The sequence below is a fragment of the Lucilia sericata genome, unplaced genomic scaffold, assembly GCF_015586225.1.
Source record: "Lucilia sericata isolate MDLA Ls3-8-SP2 unplaced genomic scaffold, ASM1558622v1 Contig000368F_arrow, whole genome shotgun sequence".
NCBI classification, from domain to species: Eukaryota; Metazoa; Arthropoda; class Insecta; order Diptera; family Calliphoridae; genus Lucilia; species Lucilia sericata.
Window position 1 is genome coordinate 230,636 of NW_023994387.1, and position 25,346 is coordinate 255,981.

Genomic DNA, 25,346 nt, shown 5'->3' on the forward strand with positions numbered 1-25,346 from the left:
TATCCAGAGCTGGAATTGCATATAAACTATACATTTTTGGAAAGAACTAGTCCTGGGCAACTTCCAGTTTTTCGGTACCCCGATTCATGTCTTCTCCAAATGCTCTTTGGAGCCACTTGAAAATTCCACTATTTTTGGCAAAATTTGATGATTTTTCAAAAAATCGTCAAAATTATCCAGAGCTGGAATTGCATATAAACTATACATTTTTGGAAAGAACTAGTCCTGGGCTACTTCCAGTTTTTCGGTACCCCGATTCATGTCTTCTCCAAATGCTCTTTGGAGCCACTTGAAAATTCCACTATTTTTGGCAAAATTTGATGATTTTTCAAAAATTCGTCAAAATTATCCAGAGCTGGAATTGCATATAAACTATATATTTTTGGAAAGAACTAGTCCTGGGCTACTTCCAGTTTTTCGGTAACCCGATTCATGTCTTCTCCAAATGCCCGTTGGATCCACTTGAAAATTCCACTATTTTTGGCAAAATTTGATGATTTTTCAAAAAATCGTCAAAATTATCCAGAGCTGGAATTACATATAAAGTATACATTTTTGGAATGAACTAGTCCTGGGCTACTTCCAGTTTTTCGGTACCCCGATTCATGTCTTCTCCAAATGCTCTTTGGAGCCACTTGAAAATTCCACTATTTTTGGCAAAATTTGATGATTTTTCAAAAAATCGTCAAAATTATCCAGAGCTGGAATTGCATATAAACTATACATTTTTGGAAAGAACTAGTCCTGGGCTACTTCCAGTTTTTCGGTACCCCGATTCATGTCTTCTCCAAATGCTCTTTGGAGCCACCTGAAAATTCCTCAATTTTCGGCAAAATCTGATGATTTTTCAAAAAATCGTCAAAATTATCCAGAGCTGGAATTGCATATAAACTATACATTTTTGGAAAGAACTGGTCCTGGGCTACTTCCAGTTTTTCGGTACCCCGATTCATGTCTTCTCCAAGTGTCTGTTTTTTGCATTTGAAAATTCTATATTTTACTACCATATTTGACGAGTATAAAATTATTTTAACTAATTTTTATTTTATATATTAATTTTTTGAATATATTTTAATATAATTTTACTTTATTTCTTAAAAAACATTTTATTTGGTGCTCGTTTTATTAAAAAATAAATTTTAATTCATTTGAAAACGAATTTTATAGTATGTGGAACGTATTTGACATATGTGGTGTGGGACGTATCTGGCCGACGAATTTAACTTCACACCCTTCAATCATTGGGAGTACATTGAAGTGGGTATGTGACCACATTATAATCGATTGAGTAACCATTCGCTTTTAATTTGAATGATTCGAGTCCCGCGATAACCACTTTTTCGAACAAACGATGAACATTTTGTAGCTGTTAACTAGTTCCTAAATTTGATAAAATTTAGTTCCAAATTGTGTTGGAACTAGGAAAATAGGTTATAGAAAGGAGGATAGATAGTGTATTGTTTGTGGAAATTCAATTTAAATTTACTTAAATTACAAGTGACGGGAAAGACATCTGCTGAGTATTTGTTTTACATACGCGCATTACGGATAAAGAATGAGTTTTCTATGTAATATGCGATCCACTGGCTAATATTCTTAAGAATAGAAAAGTATTCCGAATAAATCTACGAGTGTCTGATTCAAGTTCCTTAATTTTAGAGGAATACATTACGTTGTAATGTCGAAACAATAAAACACAACAAACATTGCAAAGGTACTCAAGCTGCATTTAAATGCCTCCTTCTATACTTACAGTTGCGTTCAAAATAATAGGAGTGAAAATTTCAAAAATTTTAAATATAAACTTTTTAGTGTAAGATTTAGATTTTTAATTAAATATTTTTATATTTTATTTATATAACTTGTTCTCTAATTTTTATAATAGTTAAATATTTAAGAAATTTATTTAAAAAAATATATATTTTTTAAATTTATATACAAAATCTGTTGTTCAAAATAATAGAAGTATTCGATTTAAGTTCAAATATTTTTAAAATAAAAACAAAAACCAAGGGAATTTCATCTAAAATATTATTAATTAATGTGTGGCAGTACAGCATCAGTAATTTTTGTCAAGATTTTATTTAGAATTTGGGTATATGAGCCTCCGGATCATAATGTCTTTCCGACAACGGTTTTGAGAGGCTTGATGACACATGTCGTGGCCGATTATCCACAAATATGCAGTTATTTATTCAGAAAACCTTAAAAGACGTTATATGCAAAGTCTTTTAACGTTTTGCTTTAGAATCAGTATGTCGACAACCATGTAATGGCCTACTTCCTATGGAACGACCTCCCTCCAATATGGAATCAATAATGTTTTCATACCACAACACCGCCATTTTATCAAATTTGTTTATTGGGAATATGAGAACATATCTTGGGGTAATATGTTTACCTGCAACATTTGGTCTACGATACCATTTTACAATTTTTACGACCATACCCTTTTTGTCAAGACCCATCGTGAATCATTCCTATTATACGACTTCTTTGAAAGTTGGTTAGAGCTTAATATTTTTCGATTAATGGACTTCCAATATATTTTCTGAATTCATTTAGATTAAAAAATGTAATTTGTTGTCGTGTTCATGCATTAAAAATTCATCCATGTATGAAACCACCTCTAAATGCGTTACTTAGTAAACTTTATGGGTTTTACTATATGCTTTATGATCTGAAATTAAATTTTTTCAAAAAAGATTTGTTTAAAAATTGATCTGAACTAACTGAATATTGATCACGATGTTTAATAACTACAATTTGGCTTAGTTTCACTAATTTGGGACGCTCTAATCCGATTAATTTTAAAAAAATTATAAGCGCTTATGGGAAGCGCTTATCATATTTGATTAAAATTTTTATTTTTTATAAGAAATTTTAAAACATTTGACTTCCTAAAGTATTCAAAAAATCTTTTAATGAAATTAGCATGAGATTTTTCATATTTTTTTTCGCGATATTTTCATAATTTTCAAGATATTTGAACAGATTTCATTTTTGTTAATTCTGACATTTTCTTTCAGGATTTTAAATGAAATAATTGTGAACTGAGATTAAAATTACTTAAAATCATCTAAATATAACACTTTTATATTATATTTTTAATATTTACTACGAATAATGGAAATTAATCTAACTTAGGTTATATAATATACGGTACAAATATCGTGAAAAAATATTGGATTTCTGTAAATGTTTTTTTTTTAATTAAGCTGCACAATTATTTTTAAGTCTCACTCCTATTTTTTTGAACACAGCTGTACATACATTAGGATTAGGTATTCAGGGTGCAAGACACACACTTGGTTCCTGTTGGTCCCTTTGGGATACCTGTAAAGAGAGATAGAAAGGGGAATAGTTTTAGGGTTAAGTTAGAAAAGGAGTAAAGGGTAAATTTTAAGTTTAGGACTAAGAGTGAGCACGAACGTAAGTAAAATAGAGGTGGAGGAAGTGAGAGAAAATGTCCGTCCTTGTGAACTATTAAGTGCTTTATATTCTCCAATCTTAGACTTTATAATTCTGACAAATCGTCAAATATTTACTTTCCTAAAAATTCGAAGCGATCAACGGAAGAATGCGAACGAGTCCAAGAACGAACGAGAATGAACGAGCATCCCCTTTAGGGACCGTAGGAAAACCGACTGGTTAAAATTCTACAACAGGGTCCGGTCAGGATTTTCGCAGATGGATATAAATGTTCTGCGGTCCCTCGAATTGGATAAGGTTGTAGACAAATTTACCAGTGTGTTAACGGAGAGCTATGAGCTATCCTGCCCGTTGAGATTTCCGGGTAGGCATAAGCAACCTAAGTGGTGGACCAGGGAACTACGTGATCAAAGGTCGACGGTTAGAAGGTTGTTTAATAAGGCAAAGCTTACTAGACTTCCAAAAGATTGGAACAACTACAAAGTGAGTTTCAATAAGTATAAGGGAGAGATCAAAAGAGCAAAGCAGATATCATGGAGGAACTACTGTGAATCTGTTGGCAACGTAAATGAGATGTCTAGATTCCGTAGAATTTTAGCCAAAGACCCCAAGGCCTTAGGTTACATTCAGCGTGAAGACAACTCGTGGACGGAGTCCAGCTCAGAGACACTCTCTTTACTTATGGAAACTCACTTCCCAGGTTGTGCTGATATAGATGATAGGGACTTAAGTCAGGGGGTCCAAGGACCTGGGGCTTCTAGTTATTCATCTGGTCATATTGATGAAATAGTCACTAGGGACAAATTGGGCTGGGCGGTGAACACTTTTGACCCATATAAATCACCGGGTCCGGATGGTGTTTTTCCGGCCATGCTCTGTAATATTCCTGAAGACGCATTGGCACTTCTAGCTGATATTTTCAAGAGGTGTCTCCTCACGGGATACCTTCCAAGAAGGTGGAGAGAGGTTAGGGTAATCTTTATTCCTAAGGCCGGTAGGGCATGCCACTCGAAACCTAAGGATTTCAGGCCTATCAGCCTATCGTCTTTTATACTGAAGACTCTAGAACGTCTGATAGATCTTTATCTCAGGAGCAATATAGATACCCGTCTTATTAGCAACGCTCAACATGCCTACCTAAAGGGTAAGTCGGTTGAGAGTGCGTTACATGAGGTGGTTGGTTGTATTGAGCACGGTTTAGAGCATAGGGAATATACTCTAGCCGCGTTTTTAGACATAGAGGGCGCCTTTAACAACATTAGAATAGAGGCCATCAGAGAGTCGTTAGTCGTACTCGGAGTTCAGGATTTCCTAGTGAGTTGGATAGTATCGATGCTTGATAGCAGAATTATCAACTCAACCTTAGGGGATGATAGGATTCGCAAACGAGTTACCAGGGGTACACCACAAGGAGGAGTGTTATCTCCCCTACTATGGTTACTGGCGGTCAACTCTATCCTAAGGATCTTTGAATCTAAAGGTAGGAAGATAGTCGCTTATGCGGATGACGTGGTGCTACTGGTCAAAGGTAAATTTCTCCCGACAATCAGTGAGGTCATGCAGTCAGCACTAAGTGATCTATCAACCTGGGCAAACAGGAATGGGTTGGGTGTGAATCCATCTAAGACGGAGCTAGTACTTTTCACTAGGAAATATAAAGTTGAGAGTTTTAGCTTGCCGAGATTAGACGGCGTTGAACTGAAATTATCGGAAGGAGCCAAGTATCTAGGGACCTACCTCGACCAAAAATTGTCTTGGAAGAAGAATATACAGGAACGGCTTAAAAAGGGGCTCAATGCCTATTACACGTGCAGAAACTCTATTGGTAAGAATTGGGGTTTGCGACCAGACATGGTAAATTGGATTTACACGTCGGTAGTAAGGCCCATCATTACCTATGGTTGTACTGTGTGGTGGGTAGGAATGAGGAAATGCAGCTATAGATTAATACTCAGTAAGGCTCAAAGGTGTGCTTCTATCGGCATAACAGGTGCCAGGGGCAGTACACCGCAAGCAGCATTGGATATTATTCTAAATCTGCTCCCAATTGAGAAATATGTTGAGAGTGTAGCGGCTAGGAACTTATTCAGACTGTTTGAATCAGCTCTAGTAAGACCAAAGCGGGTAGGCCACACTAGAATACTGTACGAGGTAGGTCTAACAGGAATTGAGGGAAGTACGGAGGGTATTTCTGATCATTTGGTTACGACCCTGGACTTCGGAGTAACACCCTCAATAGTGATTCCTAGTAGGGATGAGTGGGAAGGATCCGAAGTACTGTTTGAGGGGTGTGCAGTTTTCACTGACGGATCCAAGATGGACTCTGGCACAGGTGCCGGGGTTTATTTGGTAGACAACAATATAAGAGTGTCCTACAGACTTCCGGACGAATGTAGCGTTTTTCAAGCGGAAATCCTGGCTATATGGAAATCCGTGGATATTATTAAGACACACATTACCAGGGGGTCGGAAGTGACGATTTATGTTGATAGTCAGGCAGCTCTTAAAGCTTTGCAGTGTAAAACGTTACATTCTAGCTTGGTAAACAGCTGCAAAAGAGACCTGGAAGGGTTAGTCAGGTTATACACACTCAGGCTGTGTTGGGTACCGGGACACTGTGACATACAGGGTAATGAGATTGCAGATGAATTGGCCCGACAGGGCTCGGATCTGGAGCTCGATAGAAGGGTCAGTTCGGTAAAACCCCCCATTTGTCATTACTATAGGCTAATTTCCGAATATTTCAGAAAAACCACCAACCAATCCTGGTACAGTAGACTGGATTGTAGGGTTTCTAGGACACTATGGCCGAAGTTAAATCCAAAAGCAACCAGAATGCTATTAGGATTGGACAGGAAGAGTACAAGGATTTTAGTAGGGGTAATAACCGGACACTGCTCAATTGGAGCCTTTAGGGGTAATGGGGTCGGTAACACACAGGATTTTTGCAGGTTGTGTGAGGACGAAGAAGAACTGGAGACAGTAGAGCATATTTTATGCCACTGTCCCAGATTACAGAGTCTGAGACTGAAATGGCTAGGTAAAGGATTCCACGATGAACTAGGAGATGTAGCAGGGTGTAACCTAGGCGACATTATGGGCTTCATTAGGGGAACTTTTTGGATTTTCAGTTAATAGACAATTAAGGATTTCCCTTCCATGACCACTTCTTTTTTCTGTTCTCTTTTTGGAGGGAAAATCTCACTCTTCTCATCTCTCCTTTCTTCTGTTTTCTTCTGTTTTCTCCTTGTTCTTTATTAAAGGGATTCACAATGGGCCATTGGGTCTCCGAGTGGATGTATACATTGATATACAACCCTTTTAAACTAAACTAAACTAAACTAAACTAAACGGAAGAATGCGAACGAGTCCAAGAACGAACGAGAATGAACGAGCATCTGCAGAAGTCATTTTCTTCTTTCATGGTTTCCAAATAAACCGTGTCCTGTGATGACAGCAACAAGATTGCTAAAATGGGGACAATTTACTATCCAAACTTGATCATATCTTCCTGGTAAGGATAGAAGTTGGCTCATTGTGCCATCCTGTCTGAGAAAGTTCAAAGAACCTTTTATATATTCGTTTTTACAGATTTTTAGCAATATGATGCAAAGGGACATAGACGTCCCTCTCGGACGTTGAGGCTCTTGTTTTAGCCAATTTGTTGCCAATCAAATCCCCGCGTCTCCGTACCCATTTGAGTATGATTGTAGAATTCTATTTATATGTGTCCGGCATTCTTGGACTAGTGTGGATTTAGTGTATACACCAATAAGAGATTTGATTGCAGTGTTTGATATTCTGTAGTACCAAAGACAGTTTGATCGCTCCTTTTATGGGAACCATCCGTGTACACCGAAATGATTCTTGGGCAGCAGTCTTCCTACAGTGCAGAGTTTTTGGAGATGATGTAACCGAAGTTTCTGTGGAAATTAGGTTTCTGTGCATTCAAATCAGCTCTATAGTTACGACCTCATCCAAAAATTACTACGAGATTTACAGATAAATAAGAAATGAGATTGAGATGTACTACACTATAACTACAGATAAATAAGAAATGAGATTGGAAAATGCTGGAATTTAGACGGAAATAGATGTACTACACTATAACTATAAATATATCGGTCGATTTATTGTATGTTATTTAATTGACTGTATATTAATGTATTCTTTTTATGTTTCGGTATTAAGGAATAAACAGAAGTACGTAATTCTTAAAGGTCAACTGCAATAAATTTAGAAGTAAATTAAGGAAATTAAGGAAATATTGATAAAAGTTTTAAAAAGCTACACCCACCCACGAGGGTACAGTAGTAATATACTGTATCACACATCTTTTCATATGAATAGCTACATTATTGTAAAAATTGTCTTTTCTTTATTTAATAAGTTCTAAATGTGGGTTCTTACAATATAGTATCCATTAGATTTTCATTGTTTCTATAATTTTCTGTCATCTAAAGAAATCTTTAGTAAAAATTATATATTGTACTTTGGATTGTAGTGCTCACAGTGTAAAAAGATAAAAGACTTCATGAGTTTTTTAAACATTTCAATTAAAAAAAGGCTCCTGAAGAAATGACACTCATAAACGGTGAAACACCGATTATATTTATATTTTAACACTTAAATATTTGTTCTTTTATTTCTTCTTTTAAACTTCAAAATCAATTATTTTAATCAAAAGATATCGAAAGTTGAATTCGTCCAAATTTTAACTTATATCATTCAGTTTATATTAGAGAGCAAACAAACAACTTTTCAACTTATTTTACAATATTTTTTGGAAAAATTTTAAATTAAATTTTATTGCAAAAAGTTCCTCCCTACTATATTTTACTCTATTTCTTTTAAATATCGGATTTATCACTTTTCAAAATGTGCATATGACATAATATAATATAAAAATTAAATTAAAAAATTCCCTTGGAAGAGGAATTTGATAAAGACTATTTATTTACTATCTTTTAATTTATAAATATTTAAAATATTATTCATTCTTAAAAAGTACATTGTCTGATAACGGCATTTCCTTAAACAATATCATTCATTTATTATTTAAGTTTGTGTTTTTTGCTCGAAATAAGTTTTAATAAATTCATAAATTGAACACATTCATTGAATGCAAATTTATGGAAGATAATTAAGAAAAAATAAATGCATAGACATGAGCATTTACACCCCGTATTCATAACGATATTAATCGTATTTATGGTTTATTAGAAACATTTTTCACACAAAATTCCTGTAGTAAACTATAAATAACTTTATTAAGCGTCTATGAATGAGGTAGTTTAAATAAACGAAACAAATTTAGAAAATTTAATTTAAACAATCTATATTTTTTAAAAATTTTTAAGAAATTTGTTAAACATTATAGATTTTATTTAATGAATCGAAATATATTTTTAATGCTGTAGAAACAAATCTTTAAATTTTTATTTAATTATATAATTTTTTTTACAAATGTAGGCGTTGTCAATATATCGAAAATACTTACGTATTTCCCCAAACTACAATTAGAAAATTAACTATATATTGAAATAACAAACATTATGCTAATTTGTCTTTAAGTTGACAACATCAAACGAACCATTTATCTATCCATTTATTCCTTCAAGTTACCAGTTAATAATATACCTTCCTAGATACAAACAGTACTTCTTAAGTACATTTATTTACATTGCCAAATAGTACATAAACATTTTATTATTTTCGTAAATCTTTAAGCGGAAATAAACTTACTAAATATCATTACCATTGTACAAACTACAATCTCTTAATATTCTGGGGAAATCAATTTAAAGCAAACTGGGTGGAAACTGCCTGGCAAACTGTGTATTATGACAAAAGTGATTGCCAAAATAAATGTCATTTTGTTGGTTCTTTTCTTTCAATTCGTTTAAACATAATTTTGGTCATTGACATTAACATTGGCAGAAATAGCAAACATAATGAAGAAATAACAAAAAAATAAAGAAATAAATTCATTGTTGGCAATCATTTGTAATGAGGTTTCTCTCTGTGCTCTAGTAATCGATATTATAATCCCAAACTTAATATGGTTTTGTCTTTGAGTTTCATTAGCTTACTTTATATGAGCCTCACTTGACGGGTTTAAACTACTATTTAGTTATATTAAGTTAAATTTAAATAGGCGTGAGCTTGTAATCAATCTCATTTAATAGCCTTGATTGCAATAGAGTAATGAATTGTAGACAGTGGCAATCAGAATGAAGGGCAATGTCATACAAACTGTTTCATGGCTATCCCATTCGTTCACTAACAAATTCCAGTCTAGGACCACTTAAGTCATTAACATTTTATGCAAAAATTAATATATAGCATTTTTAATATTCTCTCCAAGTGCTAATAGTGGATGTTTGATTCCACAGCCAGAGAAATCTTCTTGTGAAACAATATGCACTCATGACTTGCTTAGATGCAAGCTAACCACTGATACACGGTAAAGTGTTTAATTCGGGATAAGTACGGTGCTGAGAAAACAGATAACCCGCAGAAAAGTGTCTTTGGAACTTAGCGTAAGAAATAAGTTATTGTCAAATGTGTATAGGATGGATATAAGGATATGCGGGCCTCATCCATCCGTATACCTAGAGTGAGTGGATTCGTATTTCGGTCTACCGATTACGTCTCTAGATGCTGTTGCTGAATCAACAAAGACCATGCGTGATCTGTGTGGTTATAAATGGAAGTCACGTTTTTGCATCTCGGGGCAACAATGGTCAAAGATGCACAAAATGCATAAAAATTGCCATCGGCGTGTAAGAAGAACAAAGGGGCGGTGGTGAGTCTTCCATTAACCTCACACTGTGGTTGTAAAAGTACTACCGCGTAATAAGTCCAACTCGGCAGGTGTTCACGATTTCTTCTTCTTAGAACAAAGGGATCATAACGCCTTAGGAGGACTAAGCAAGTTTTCCATTATTACTTCTCCTCTTCTGAAACATAAAATTCAGGAGACTGATAGAGAAAAGGAGCGACTATAACCCCTTCCGCAGTTAGTACAGCAATGTTCCGTAGTGTTTATTAGGAATATAATTGTCCACTAAATCTTCACTATACTTTAAGTAACTACTTTTAGTGTTCGTAGAGTCTATCACAAACCACTAGAAAAGCGGTATATCAAGAAGTCTATCGGTATCTACTTCTGTTGCCACTGCATCATTACAACGTATTTGTGATGATTTGGAATCTAATACAGTCCCAGTTCGGGATGTTTCTCTATCACATTTTTAAAGGATCAAATTGGATGTCGTAGATACCCTTAATACCACTTAGGCTGACTATCGGTATGATTCAAATATCATTCTTTTTTTCAGCCATTATGGAGACTTTGTTTATATCAGATTAATGGAGAGAAATCCATTGCGAATGGTTTGAGGAGAGGACGCATTAGGCAATATTATCTGCAAATTATTCAAGACTATAGATTCTAGTACCAAGTCAATAACACGGTCCATGAGACCGTGTTATTGATCCCTGTTGTTAACTTAATGTTTGAAGAAATTCTTTGAATTATTTATGGTGATTTGTACTTATCCACATCTATTACTCCATATAACCAACTATTCATCAGATAATGCAAAGGATATATTAAAATATTATTACTTTTAAAACCTCAAACTCGTATATGGAATTTATGTGAGGTCCCGCTGGTAATGCTGAAAACGGTTTGGAAGTCTGTAGACGAAAATGATACTTGCTTGACAAAAATCAAGTTCACTTAAGTCCAAAGTTCAATACTACGGAAATGAACAATCCGCCTTTGGATTCCGAGATGAATGCTTACTACCAAAACATTGAGTCAGTATTGCCTGTCAACGCAATATACTGCAATATTAATTAGTGGCTTTGGCCATTACATCTATTGCAGTAGATACTTACCCCTCATTTTTATATCGGAACTCATCCATAGATTATCTCATGAGGAACTAAAAGCACCCTTTGGAGTCCGGAATAGAAAGCTTACTGTGTTGACTAGATGCAGAATTGAGTCAATGTTTACTATCAACGCAATATCCCTGGTCTTTATCAGAAGCATTACCTCTATTGAAGACTTCAATTGTATGGTAAAATCAGGGAAACAAATTGTTTTTGCAGTTTTGACATAACTCAATCTAATATTGCTGTAGGCTAGTACCTCGCCTACAGCAATATTAGAAGCACACTTTGAAATTCTAGGTAGAAAGCTAACTGCGCTGACCAGATGCAGAATCCTTACTGTGTCAGTGTTTACTATCAGCGTAAGATCCCTGGTCTTAATTAAAAGCTTTGTTTGGTCTTTATTCTTATTGCAGTAGATACTAACTTCTCATTTTCATGTTTGAACTCATCCCCAGATTATCTCATCTAAATCTAATCTATGCCTTACTGTAGACGAGGTATTAAAAGCACCCTTTGGAATCCGAGACAGAAAGTTTACCAGATGCCAAATACTCATTGTGTCTGTGTTTACTCTCAGCGAAATATCCTGGATCTTAACTAGAAGATTTGGTCATTACTTCTATTGTAGTAGATACTCCTCTTGTTTTGTCATGGATCCTCTAAAACACATTACTCTTAAAAAAGGCATTTCGTCAGAACATATGATTTGTAACTTTACGTTTGGCTAGTTCTTAAGAAAGCATATTCTATATTCAATATCTAAAAACCCTTTAATTATGTGTATTAGTATGAATTTTAATCATATTTCGGATATTATAACGTGATGAGCAAAGTACATAAAACTTTTGCCAAAGATGACAAAAGGAAATTCAAACAGGAAACTTACTGCACACATTTAAAACTTGTTATAATACCGCTACAGACCAGTCGAAATAGCGTTAAGTGTACTAAGTTAAAACTTAATTTGTATTAACCCCAAACAATCGTAGGTTTCTTTAGTTGTATCCCTTTCAAATGCGTAAACAATTTATTCTTATAAACTTCGCCCGGTTCAGGTTTTGGGCAAACAAATGGTTACTGCTAGTTAGAGGCGACGTTTATTGATTTTTAATTATGTTGACTTTTATTTCGTGTAGTTACAAGTTTATTTTTTTTTATAAAAATAAAAGTTCATGACTTTAGGAATATGCATGTTAATTTGTTTTGACTACTACACAGAAAAACATAATACATAACTAGAAAGAATTTTGTAATAAATTGTATGAATCGAACATGACTTTTTTTCCCAAACCATTTTCATTCGGAATATTAAAAGTTCATAAAATGTATGAATTTGTACATGAATGAACTTTTTGGTTTTTTTTTACTTATTTTCTTTGATTTTCATAAAAAATTGCAATAAATATCCACATTGCAATAAATATCCAATGTTCCATTTTTTTAGAAAATAAAATAGTAATAATTAGCGAATTTTTATGAAAAATAAATAAAAATATTGGAAAACAAGATAGCAAAACATCCATTCTTCAGACAATCCTGCAAGTTACGCGCATTTTCATTGTTTTCAATCTAAAAATCATAAAGAAATAAAAAATTTTCCAAAGAAAATTTTAAACATTTTTTAACAAATAGAAAAATAGAAAGAAAATTTTTAATTTTTTAAGTCAAGGCTTCTAGATTATTTTTAAAAAAATAAAGGTATTTTCAGACTACAATACTGAGTATTAACACACTTCAAATTAAAAATATTATGAAAATAATTCGCATTTTCAAAAAATCAATCCGAAAAATACATTTTATGTTTACACTATAATATTTGTAATATTTTTTATCCAATTTTCAATTATTTATGCACTTTTCGTTCTTATTTTTAATGTATTTTACACTTTTTGTTTGTTTTTTATTGTATTTATAAAATACATACCGAATACGTATGAAAATAAAAAGTTTTTGAATTGTTTTAAAAAATTTATGAATACCGACCGTATGCCAAAAAAATCAGTAATATTTTTGAAAATCAAATTACAAATTATATTTAGACTAGTAAATTGTATTATGATACAAACATTTTTGACAAGTATTGATACTCAGTATTGTAGTCTGAAAATACCTTAAAAATGAAAAAATTCATACAATTTAGGAACTTATTCTTAAATACTATTAACTTTAGTCAATGAAAGCTGTTCATAATATTTATGCTCAAACTTTTTTCTGTGTATATTTTATTTTCGATAAGAATTATTTCTTATATAGACCGGTTTTTATTTATTCATATACTATGAATTAAATAATAATAATAATACTACTAATATATTTAATTATAGCAGTCTGTGTAATTACGTCATTCATTCACTTATTTATAAAATAATTTTTTTTATAATCATCTACTTTTTATTTTTGAATGTACGGAAGTTGTTTTTGGTTAACGTTTTAAGAAAACAGTTTACCAGTTATTCTTAAACTTTCTTAAGAATGGAATTTTTACATTTTATTATCGAGGAATATCCATATTTATAATTTAAGTAATTTTTTTTAAATTTTAGATTTGTCATTTTAAAATTGGAATCTGGTTTTCCTATTGTAGTCTGTGGTGTAGTATATTGAATGGTCTCTAGTATAATTGATATTCTATTGACTAGTCTACACAGAGGGAAAAAGAAATATATACACCTGGTACCAAATTGACAATAAACTATTTGTAAGTTTTCAATACCATCCGTTGTCAAAGTATATATATACATACATACATACATACATACATACATACATACATACATACATACATACATACATACATACATACATACATACATACATACATACATACATACATACATACATACATACATACATACATACATACATACATACATACATACATACATACATACATACATACATACATACATACATACATACATACATACATACATACATACATACATACATACATACATACATACATACATACATACATACATACATACATACATACATACATACATACATACATACATACATACATACATACATACATACATACATACATACATACATACATACGTACGTACGACAACACTATGTAATATTGACAACATTGCAACAATTCATTGTCGAAATCTAAATTGTATACACATCCTTTGTCTAAATGTTAACTAACTTGGTAAGCTCACTATTGACAAACAATCCGTTGCTTACAACTTTTGTTAACATTTAGACAACGGATGTGTATAAAATTTAGATTTCGACAACGAATTGTTGCAATGTTGACAACGTTGCGTTGTCAACATTACATAGTGTAGTCGTACGTATGTATATACTTTGAGAACGGATGTTATTGAAAAATTATAAACTCCTTAATGTCAATTTGGTACCAGGAGTGTATATTTCCATTTCCCTCTGTATAGAATAGTTGATTGACTAGTCTATGGACTAGGCTATTGACTAGTCTAGTCGATGGAATAGTCCATTGACTAGTCTATAGACTAATTATAGACTACACCAGTGCTGCCCATACACATACTGTTACACATCAATTTGTATTGGTGAAGCAGCAGAGAACAAAATGTAACCCAAAATAAAACTGTACTAATAAAATGACTGCAAACTAAAAAGTATATTCTAACTGTCAAATTGATATTATAGATTTTGACAGATAGCGTACATTAAAGTTCATATATAAAAAACTATCAACTCTGCTCTCTCATTCATCTACATAAATTCGGCTTTCTCAAAATTTTGTTGTTGTATTTCTGTGTGGATTTTAAAAAAGTTGCGAACAGATCTTACTTCGACAAATGCTGATCAGCAACTGAGTTGATTTTGTTTTGCAAGTTGAGAGATAATCAACTAACACATGCTCAAATAAGAAAATACACAAGTAAGCTTATAGTGTAGGTGAGTCAATGCAACGTCAGCAGAAATTTCTTGCCCTATCTCGCGTGATAGGGAATCGCGATTTTGGGCAACATGGGACTAGACTATTGACAAGTCTGTATACTAGTGTATGGACTGGTCTATGAAGTCATCTATTGACTACTCTTTGCTCTAGTTTGTGAACTAATTTTTGGAATACTCTTTAGACTAGTCCATGAACTAGTCTGTTGATTGTTCCATAGACATGCGTGTTGACTTCTCCATTGACTAATGTATGGACTAGTCTAGAGGCTTGACTATTGACTGGTCCATTGACTAGTCCATTGTCTAGTCTATTGACTACTCCGTTGACTAGTCCTTAGACTAAACTATTGACTGGTCTATTAATTCATCTATTGACTAGTCTTTGCTTTAGTTTATGAACTAATCTTTGGACTAATCTGTAGACTAGTTCATAAACAAGTCTTAGTCCATAGACTTGTCTGCTGACTATTCTTTTGACTATTATTTAGACTAATCTATTAAGAAGTCTATGGACTAACCGGTCTAGAGATTTGTCTATTGACTAGTCTGTTGACTTCTCCATTGACTAGTCTTTAGACTAATCTATTAACAAATTCAATGACTAGTGTTGAGACCAGTCTATTGACAAGTCGATAGACTAGTTCATAATGTATTGACTACTCTATTAAATAATCTTTAGACTAACCCATTAACCAGTCTATGGTCTAGTCTAAAGATCAGTCAGTTGACTATTATGTACTAGTTGGCAATAGACTCTAGTTACTAGATTATTATATAAACCAGTTAGTGGATCAGTCTTAGGAGTGGATGTAATAAAGTTTTCGTACCTAATTGATATAGATGGAACTCTACACAGTATTAACCCTGTAGTTGGGCAAATTGTTGGTAAATACCGGGTAAATAACTTTGTGGTAATTGAGCCATAAAAATGCTAAAACGGAAAGGTAAAATATCATTGTTATATCTAAAATATAAATACACCCTGTTCTTAAAATTTAACAGACATTTTGAGTGGAAGTTATTTCCGCAAGATAAGAAGTTAAATGAATTTTGAAAATTTCGATTTATTGATTATGTATTAATGAATGTGTGGTAATGAATAAAAACAGTTACTCATACATACACCACTACCTTTAAAAACAACAAAAATAATTAACTAAGTCAAGGATGTAGAAGGAAGTGTGTCATAAACAATTTCATTTCCCACTGGACCATTTATAAACAAAGATTTTAATGAACCGTTTAGCAAATTAATAATTTATTTCTTTGGTTTAACTTGCTTGTTTTTTTACTTAATTATTATTAAATTGTTAAATGTATTTATTGTTTTTTTATTTTTTATGTAATTGATAATAATAATTGTGTCTCCTTTTTAATTTATTTTACATAATTTGATTTATTTATTATTTGTGTATTTTTTTATTTTTTCTTTCCTCTTTTTTTCAGAATGAACAGGTTGTCAGCATCGTGAGTTTTTATATTGGTTTAAGATTTATTAAAAAAAATTGTCTTTTGTACTTTCTGTATACGTTTCTAAATCCAAACATAAATTTATTATTTGGGGTCTTTTAATTTGTTGGTAATGTATTTGAAAAAACTTTTTGCCCGCACTGTTTGTTTAATAATTTTGTTACCTGTTAATAAATAATATTTTCTTCTGTACATATAACTATTCTGCCTGTCTTATTCTGTATTTTTTAAATGTATTAGTTAAATGTTTGTCTCAAAATTTATATATATTTTTTGAAATCTTCATCTTGAACAAATTTTAGTTGAAAATACTATAATAAAAAGAAAATAATTAATATAAACAACATAAATTAATGCATGCTTTCAACCAAGAAATATTTAACTTTTAACATAAAATAAATGTTTTTTTTTTGTATTTTGTTGTTGTTGTTATTTTGTTCATGTTCATGTCTTTATATCTTTTTTTACTTATAATGTTTTTTTTCTATACATGTTGGTTGTTTTGTTATTTTGTTGCTATTAAATAGTTTATTAAAATTTCATAACTTTTGTAAACTACATACTATTTACTACTTGCCACTTTTTAATTTCATGTTTTCTACTTTTTTTATTTTTAATATTTATAAATTAACCCCTACTGAACTGTAAAATTAGAAATAATATTATAAAAGTTATGTCATCCTTTCTGTGCAGTAGGAAATTGACGAAATGAAGACAATTAGCTATCAATCGAAACAGCTGATATGAATCGGGATTATTAGAATAATTGAGAAAAGTGTTTTAATCTTAGTCTCATATAATAATTAAATTAATTAAAAAACTACGTCGCACTTAATTAAAAACTTGCGTTACTTTAACAACTTTTTTCTTTTCTATTATGTTATGTCGATTTTTGAAATCCCACTTTAAAAGTTTTAGTTAAACTTATAAATGGATTTAGACCCATTATTTCAACTTGCCCATAACTAAAGGTAATAATAGACCGATAATTTGTTTCTCGTATACGGGAGGATAAGCTGGCGGAAAGATCTCCTCATGCTTTATCGATATCCCCTAACTAGAGTACAATTATAATAAGTTTTCTGCATTATAAAATCCTACATTTAGTTATTGACAAGTTGTAATAATGGACCTTAGTTTATAAGTTTTACTAAAAGTCCTAAATAGTTTGTACTTTCATTCTACATCTGATTGTTCTGCTGTTATAGCAGACAGAACCAAATTCAAAGAAATCCTTTAAACTTTAGAGTTCCGAAATGTGTGTTGATAAAATTTTCACATTTACAAGATCTTTAAAGAGAAGTATTTTCTGCAATGTATTAAGAATTCAAAAATGTAATTTTGAGAAAAAAAGAGTCTATCTCAATAACTTATCTACTTCCACTGCTTTTATATTTATTTATATCTGTAATTGGCCACATGGTTGTCCAGATCGCAATCATTTAGCTTACAAAAAATTGTCTATTTTAAAGATTTATAATATTACTATTGGATACCCAAATATTTAATTCCTAAAGCATATGCCTAATATAAAAAAACTGTTGTAAATTATACGAAATGTTTCATGGGTTCGCACCTAGAAATACTTTCTTTTTTATACCCACCATCAAAAAAGATGGGGGGTATATTGATTTTGTCATTCCGTTTGTAACATATCGAAATATTGGTCATAGACCCACAAAAGTCCATAGAGTACGAACGGAACGAGCTAGAGGATTGAAATTTTCCACAAATATTCTCTGAATGTAAGCATTGTTTGGTATTGAAAATGAGCACTATACAAGCATATCTGTTTTAAAAGTACGAGTATGGCGATGAAATTCGACATAAATAAGTTTCATATGATCCAAAATCTCTCACCAAATTTTATGAGGATCGGTCCATAATTGACCCTAACCCCCATACAAGTTCCCCTTCAAAAAATGATTTAAATGCTCATTACTAGCTTAAAAATACGAGTACAGTTATGAAATTCGACATGCAAAAGTTTCAATGAAGCCAAAATCTCTCTATCTAGTTTTATGTGGATCAGTCGATAGTTGTCCCTACCCCCCATATAAGGTCCACTTCAAAAAATGAGTTTAACGCTCATTACTGGCTTAGAAATACTAGTATAACAATGAAATTTGATCCCAAAAAAACTCTACCAAATTTTATGTTGATCGGTCTATAATTGACCCTACAACCCATATAAGGTCCCCTTCAGAAAATGACTTTAACGCTCATTACTGGCTTAAAAATACGAGTATAGTGATGGAATTCGACACACATAAGTTTTAATGAAGCCAAAATCTCTCGATCAAAATTTATGTGGATCGGTCCACATATATACTCCCCATATAAGGTCCCCTTCAAAAAATTACATAAACGATCATTACTGGCTTAACAATACCTGAAATACGATGAAATTCGACACATATATATATTTTTATACGAGTTAAAATCTCTCTACCAAATGTATTGAGGATCGGTTCATAAGAAAATTACTTTAACGATCATTTCTGACTTAAAAATACGTGAACAGTTATGAAATTGTATATAAGAAACATTTGTAGGAACGTATGATATGAACCAAAATTGGTCTAAAAAATTTTTTTAAAAACGGTCAACGATCAAATAACTTTATCTCTCATATAAAATCCTCTTCAGTTAATTTGATGAATAATATGACGCTGATGTTTATGGGGGAGCATTTTATGGTATAAGGTTTGATGGTGAGTATATGAGATTCGGTACAGCCGAATATAAAACTCTCACTTGTTTACTTTCTTTTTATAATTCTCAAATAGTTTATGTCAGTTTTAATATAAAAGCTTCAAGAAAATATTAAAAAAGAGCCAAATTCTAATAGTGAAGGGATTTTACTTCATTCTTATATCGTTATCGAAAGAGGCTACGAAACAATTTCAAACAAAACTATGTATAAAATGAGAAAAATTGTATTAGCTCGACAACTAGTTCTAGAACGCATGTATGCGTTCCATTGAACTAGTGCAGTACAAATGTATAACTAGTGTCTAAGGTTGAGTACAGAGTGCCTGCTACAAGCATTGCGAATCTTTGCACTACAAACTTTTGCGAGAAAACACAAGCAAAAGTTTGTAGCGCAAAGCTTCGTATCGCTTGTAGCAGGCACTCTGATATCAGCCTAAAAAGTAGTTCCTTCAATACTCTTTAGAAGTGTTGTCGAACCAAAACAATGTTCAATAGAACCGGCTCCAGAAGTAATTGCGACATCACTAGTTCCAAGGTTGTTATTCAAGAATCTGAAGTGGTTCTCTTTGCACTCGATCTAGAACTTTTTTTAGAACAAGTTCTAAAATGTTTTCTTTTAGGACTCGTCTTCTCGAACATTGTTGTGATTCTAAATTATGAATTTTCTATAAATCAGTTCTTTAGCACTAGTTATTGGTACTACACTAATTTACTAACTCAAAACATCTTGGCATCCTAAATTTGAAAACAGTCCATTTCCTTAGGGACTGCGCAAATGTTTAATTTCAAAATTATGGATTGATAAGAATTACCTTAGTTACCATCTCTGTTAAGCCGATTTTTCGACATAATTACTGTGACCAGCGCTTATTAAAAAAAACCTTAAATAAAATGTTTTTGAGCAGATAAGCAGTAACATTTTCTTTAAGTTATTTACAAAAGATATAAAATTTTATTTATATCTGCAATTATCATAAACTAAAGAAAAACTAACAACCAAAATCTTTTAAATGATCCCATTTTATCGCTTGTAGCCAGTCGCTTAGATTGTATCATTAAAGTCGGCTACTTTTGATTTCTATGCTCAACGCTTAATATCTAACGCTAAATATAATGAGTGGGAAATTTGAGAAAAAACAACCTAAATAAATAAAAATACAAACTAGTTTTAATAAGCAAGGTCAAGCTTTTGTTTATGGAAATAACATTTATTGTTAGTTTGTAGTAAAACTGTAAAAGATTTCTGTCTCTATGATTCATTAAAGATAAGTGTGTACAGTTAAAACTCTTTTTACGTGTTGCTTTAAAAGAGTTTTAAAGATTTGATACAAACGTCAATTTTGACAATTGAAATTAACTAATGTAAAAAGATCATTTTGTTCAAAATGATTAATAATTTGTTATATTATTCCTTGTAAATAGAGACCTTAGGGTAATGTTAAAGATTTTTCTTTTTATTTTTCTTGAATTTTCCCATGATACACTTAACGTTTTCCTACTTTGCTCATAACACTTATTCATTGCGTTTTATGTATTATATTTCAAAATGAATATTTAACACATTGACACCTTTTGCTTTAATAATCTTTATATCATCTTTACACATTTTGTACACTATTTCTTTTGCATCTTTATGTTGAATGATGAATAAAACGTACTTTTTAGATATTTGAACTACATTTGAAAATACATAGACACTTTGAAAATGCAATATACTAATATGTACCTATATTAGGATTGTACCTAAAAGATTTTTTAGGGTTTTTTATATTAAAGGATCGAAGGACCAAATAACTGTGCTTTTTAATGAAGTATAATTTAGTAATTATAAGTAATTAAATTAGAAAAATTTAAAAGAATCGCTTTGAATCGCGTGAAAATGTGTGTTCAGAAATCGATTTCCTTGTCTTTGCAATCGCATCTTTTATGTCTAATCTAAGAATATTTAAACTTTTAGCGGAGATCTAAGTTCAGTTCCTAATGAAACATAAATATTTTATAAGTCGAACAGTACCCAGCAAACATTTAGATTTGAACATTTAAATAAACTCTTAGAAGATATAATTACTTCTCAACTTCTGCTCATTGCTATTCATATATATTGCATGGCACATGCTTAGTCCAAATGATAGAACTATAGATATTCTTAAAAATAATCGCCTGAATGAGCACATAATTTTTTGGATAAATACATGTCAAAAAGCACAATATACATATATATATGTATATATAGGGACCGAGCATTTTTTAAGTCCTTTGATTCTTAAACGTCTATGTTTGTTGGGTAATAGTTAATCACTGGCTCATGTTTTACTTAACATAGTTTGTAACAGAGCTCATATTCAACAACTCCATTTGTTTAAGTTTATTGAAAAAATGTGTAATATTTTTAGTTATTTTTAGACTTAATGTACCTACTTGTACATGCTATGCCTTGGAGTAGAAGTGATTCATAAAAATTTATGAATAAAAAGACGAAAGTCTTAAATCATCATAAAATATTTGGGGATGATTAATTTATACACATTTAGTGTCAAAGTCCAAAAAATATTATTATTTTTTAGGCGCATATAATTAAAAGCAGGGACTATTCCTGTAAATGCGAACGAATCAGTTTTTTTTCTAGTTTTATATTGAAAACAACAAATAAATTCGAAATTTTTTTTATTATTTTCAATATAAAATGGGAAAGAACCAGCACCCAGGAAAAACGTACATTGAAAAGTAATGAGTTAAAATGCTAATAAAACCTCTTTTCACTACTTCATCATTTAACTCATTATTTTAACACGGTGATGTCATTGGAGTACTTCCACGCTTGCTTACAAATAGAGAGTAATCGTCTAAGCTTTCTTTTGAGCAAAAAAGGCAACAAATATTGAAAAAAAAAAATATTTTTAAGTTAAAAAATATTTTTTTTATAGATATCCCACTCGCATCCCATTATGGGACTATAAAGCCCTTAAAGGAAATTGTATAAGTTTTCTTTTAATCAAAAAAGGGTCCATTAAAAAAAATATAAAAAATTAATTTTTTTGGAAACAATGAAGAAATAGCTATCTGAAATCCTTTGGACAATTTTAGCTAGGACCAATAGGTGAAAAGTTAAACTCATTTGAATAAAACTCTGTATAACCAAAATGTCCAACTTTGACCACTCTAAGTCCGGCAGTTCTTTACCGATAGAGCTGACAATTTGTATCTGACCTACTATCCAACAGTACTAACCTTGGTGCAAATTTCGTCACTTGACATGAAATTACCCATATGTATTTTCCATTCATACAAAAATTTCAAAATTTTTAGATTTATCTTTTCATTAAATGGATCTTCTTAGGATTTCGGGATAAAAAATATTCAAGTATAATAAGCGAAACTAAGAAACTCATAACACAAAGCAGTTTAAAATTTTATAACATTAGTCCAATAATAAAAAAAAGTTGGCCGGTTTGAAAACTCAAATTTATTTCAAACGATACACAGTGGTATAGGAAAAAAAAAAGAGGGAAATAATTCGGTAACTTCTAAACGGTTAATCCGATTTTAATGAAATTTGGTGTGCACAAAGAGGAGGTGTTGTCGAGTTTAGGTTTTGAATTTGGACCTTATAGGCCAACCAGGGGCCCGGCGGGGGGTCCTCAAATTAGGACACCTCGGCTATGTTAAATTTTTAAAACGATCCTATTTCTTCATTTGAGTTCCGATTTAAAAAAAATTTCGTATATAGAATCTCCTCATCGAGCACTATAAAAAATGTCGTCGTAGCAGTAAATTATCTCTTATAGTTTAGGAGATATTCGCATTTGAATATTAAAATTTTAAAATTTTTACCGTCCTTACTTTAGTTTTTTTGATAATAGCAGGTCCAAATATTTCCGATTTTCGCCATTTTTTTTTATTTGCTTAACAACAAGTTTATATACCAAGCAGTGAAAGAATTATGTAAAAATCATGACTGAGTCCAAAGTTATAGGCATTTAAATTTAAAAAATTAAAAAAAGGCGATTTTTTGTCATTTTTTTGGGAACAAAGTATCTTTTTCTTTTTAAGTTATCTAAAAAGTTTTTAAGAAGATGTATATAGAATTTATACTTTTTGGAAAGCTGACTTTACATAAAATACGATAAATGAAACAAAACCTAAAAATTTTTGATACCGAGGGGACCAGGTCCATCCAAAAAAACCCTATTTTTTATGGAAAATTAAATTTTGAGCAAAAATTCTCAAATCGCATAGTCGATATCAAATTATAGTGACCTGTTTTATATGACCCAATAAGTTCTTAATCATTTTGTAACGGGTTTCGATAACCCCGCCCCTGGTATGGATATAATAGGCAAAAAAACAAAAAATCCCATTTTTGGGATTTTTTAAAACTTTTTTGGGAATTCCGGGATTTCTAATAAGAAAATTCGAAATTTTTATTTAATTTTGGATTTTGAGTAAAAAAATCTACCTAACTGTAAAATTTCATCAAAAAATATTCATAAATAAAATTTTTATTGCAATTTGAAAAATTTGTATCTTCGCAAAAACTGAATAAAAAACATTTTTTAATTTTTTTTAAAAAAAGTATTCCGCGAATTTTTTAATTTTCAAAAATTATATACAGTTTTGAAAAATAGACAAAATTACCTTTCCATTGATATATAACATGCCTACCTAATGTTTTTTAAGTGACAAATTAATTAGGGAAAACTCAACATCTTTTAGAAAATTTACCTAGCACTATTATTTTCATCCATATATGTAACAAATTTAAGAGTTAACCTTATGGATGAAAATAATAGTGCTAGGCAAATTTTCTAAAAGATGTTGAGTTTTCCCTAATTAATTTGTCACTTAAAAAACATTAGGTAGGCATGTTCTATATCAATGGAAAGGTAATTTTGTCTATTTTTCAAAACTGTATATAATTTTTGAAAATTAAAAAATTCGCGGAATACTTTTTTTAAAAAAAATTAAAAAATGTTTTTTATTCAGTTTTTGCGAAGATACAAATTTTTCAAATTGCAATAAAAATTTTATTTATGAATATTTTTTGATGAAATTTTACAGTTAGGTAGATTTTTTTACTCAAAATCCAAAATTAAATAAAAATTTCGAATTTTCTTATTAGAAATCCCGGAATTCCCAAAAAAGTTTTAAAAAATCCCAAAAATGGGATTTTTTGGTTTTTTGCCTATTATATCCATACCAGGGGCGGGGTTATCGAAACCCGTTACAAAATGATTAAGAACTTATTGGGTCATATAAAACAGGTCACTATAATTTGATATCGACTATGCGATTTGAGAATTTTTGCTCAAAATTTAATTTTCCATAAAAAATAGGGTTTTTTTGGATGGACCTGGTCCCCTCGGTATCAAAAATTTTTAGGTTTTGTTTCATTTATCGTATTTTATGTAAAGTCAGCTTTCCAAAAAGTATAAATTCTATATACATCTTCTTAAAAACTTTTTAGATAACTTAAAAAGAAAAAGATACTTTGTTCCCAAAAAAATGACAAAAAATCGCCTTTTTTTAATTTTTTAAATTTAAATGCCTATAACTTTGGACTCAGTCATGATTTTTACATAATTCTTTCACTGCTTGGTATATAAACTTGTTGTTAAGCAAATAAAAAAAAATGGCGAAAATCGGAAATATTTGGACCTGCTATTATCAAAAAAACTAAAGTAAGGACGGTAAAAATTTTAAAATTTTAATATTCAAATGCAAATATCTCCTAAACTATAAGAGATAATTTACTGCTACGACGACATTTTTTATAGTGCTCGATGAGGAGATTCTATATACGAAATTTTTTTTAAATCGGAACTCAAATGAAGAAATAGGATCGTTTTAAAAATTTAACATAGCCGAGGTGTCCTAATTTGAGGACCCCCCGCCGGGCCCCTGGTTGGCCTATAAGGTCCAAA

At 31.2% G+C, this 25,346-nt stretch overlaps 1 protein-coding gene across 13 annotated transcripts in view; it reads left to right on the top strand.

The window, feature by feature from the left end:
* LOC119604197 (JNK-interacting protein 3) overlaps positions 1-25,346 on the top strand; it is a 56,426-nt gene that overhangs the window by 9,454 nt on the left and 21,626 nt on the right. For 8 of the 13 annotated variants that reach the window (XR_005231490.1, XR_005231489.1, XM_037956663.1 and 5 more), the window contains exon 2: positions 16,687-16,707. The exons of 4 other annotated variants lie outside the window; for them this stretch is intronic. Coding sequence is in view for 7 of the 9 variants with exons in the window: in XM_037956663.1 (XP_037812591.1) it covers positions 16,687-16,707 (21 nt within the window). In the remaining 2 variants the exon portion in view is untranslated. The remainder of the gene's footprint in view (positions 1-16,686; positions 16,708-25,346) is intronic. One more of the 13 variants, XM_037956662.1, reaches the window with a different exon arrangement.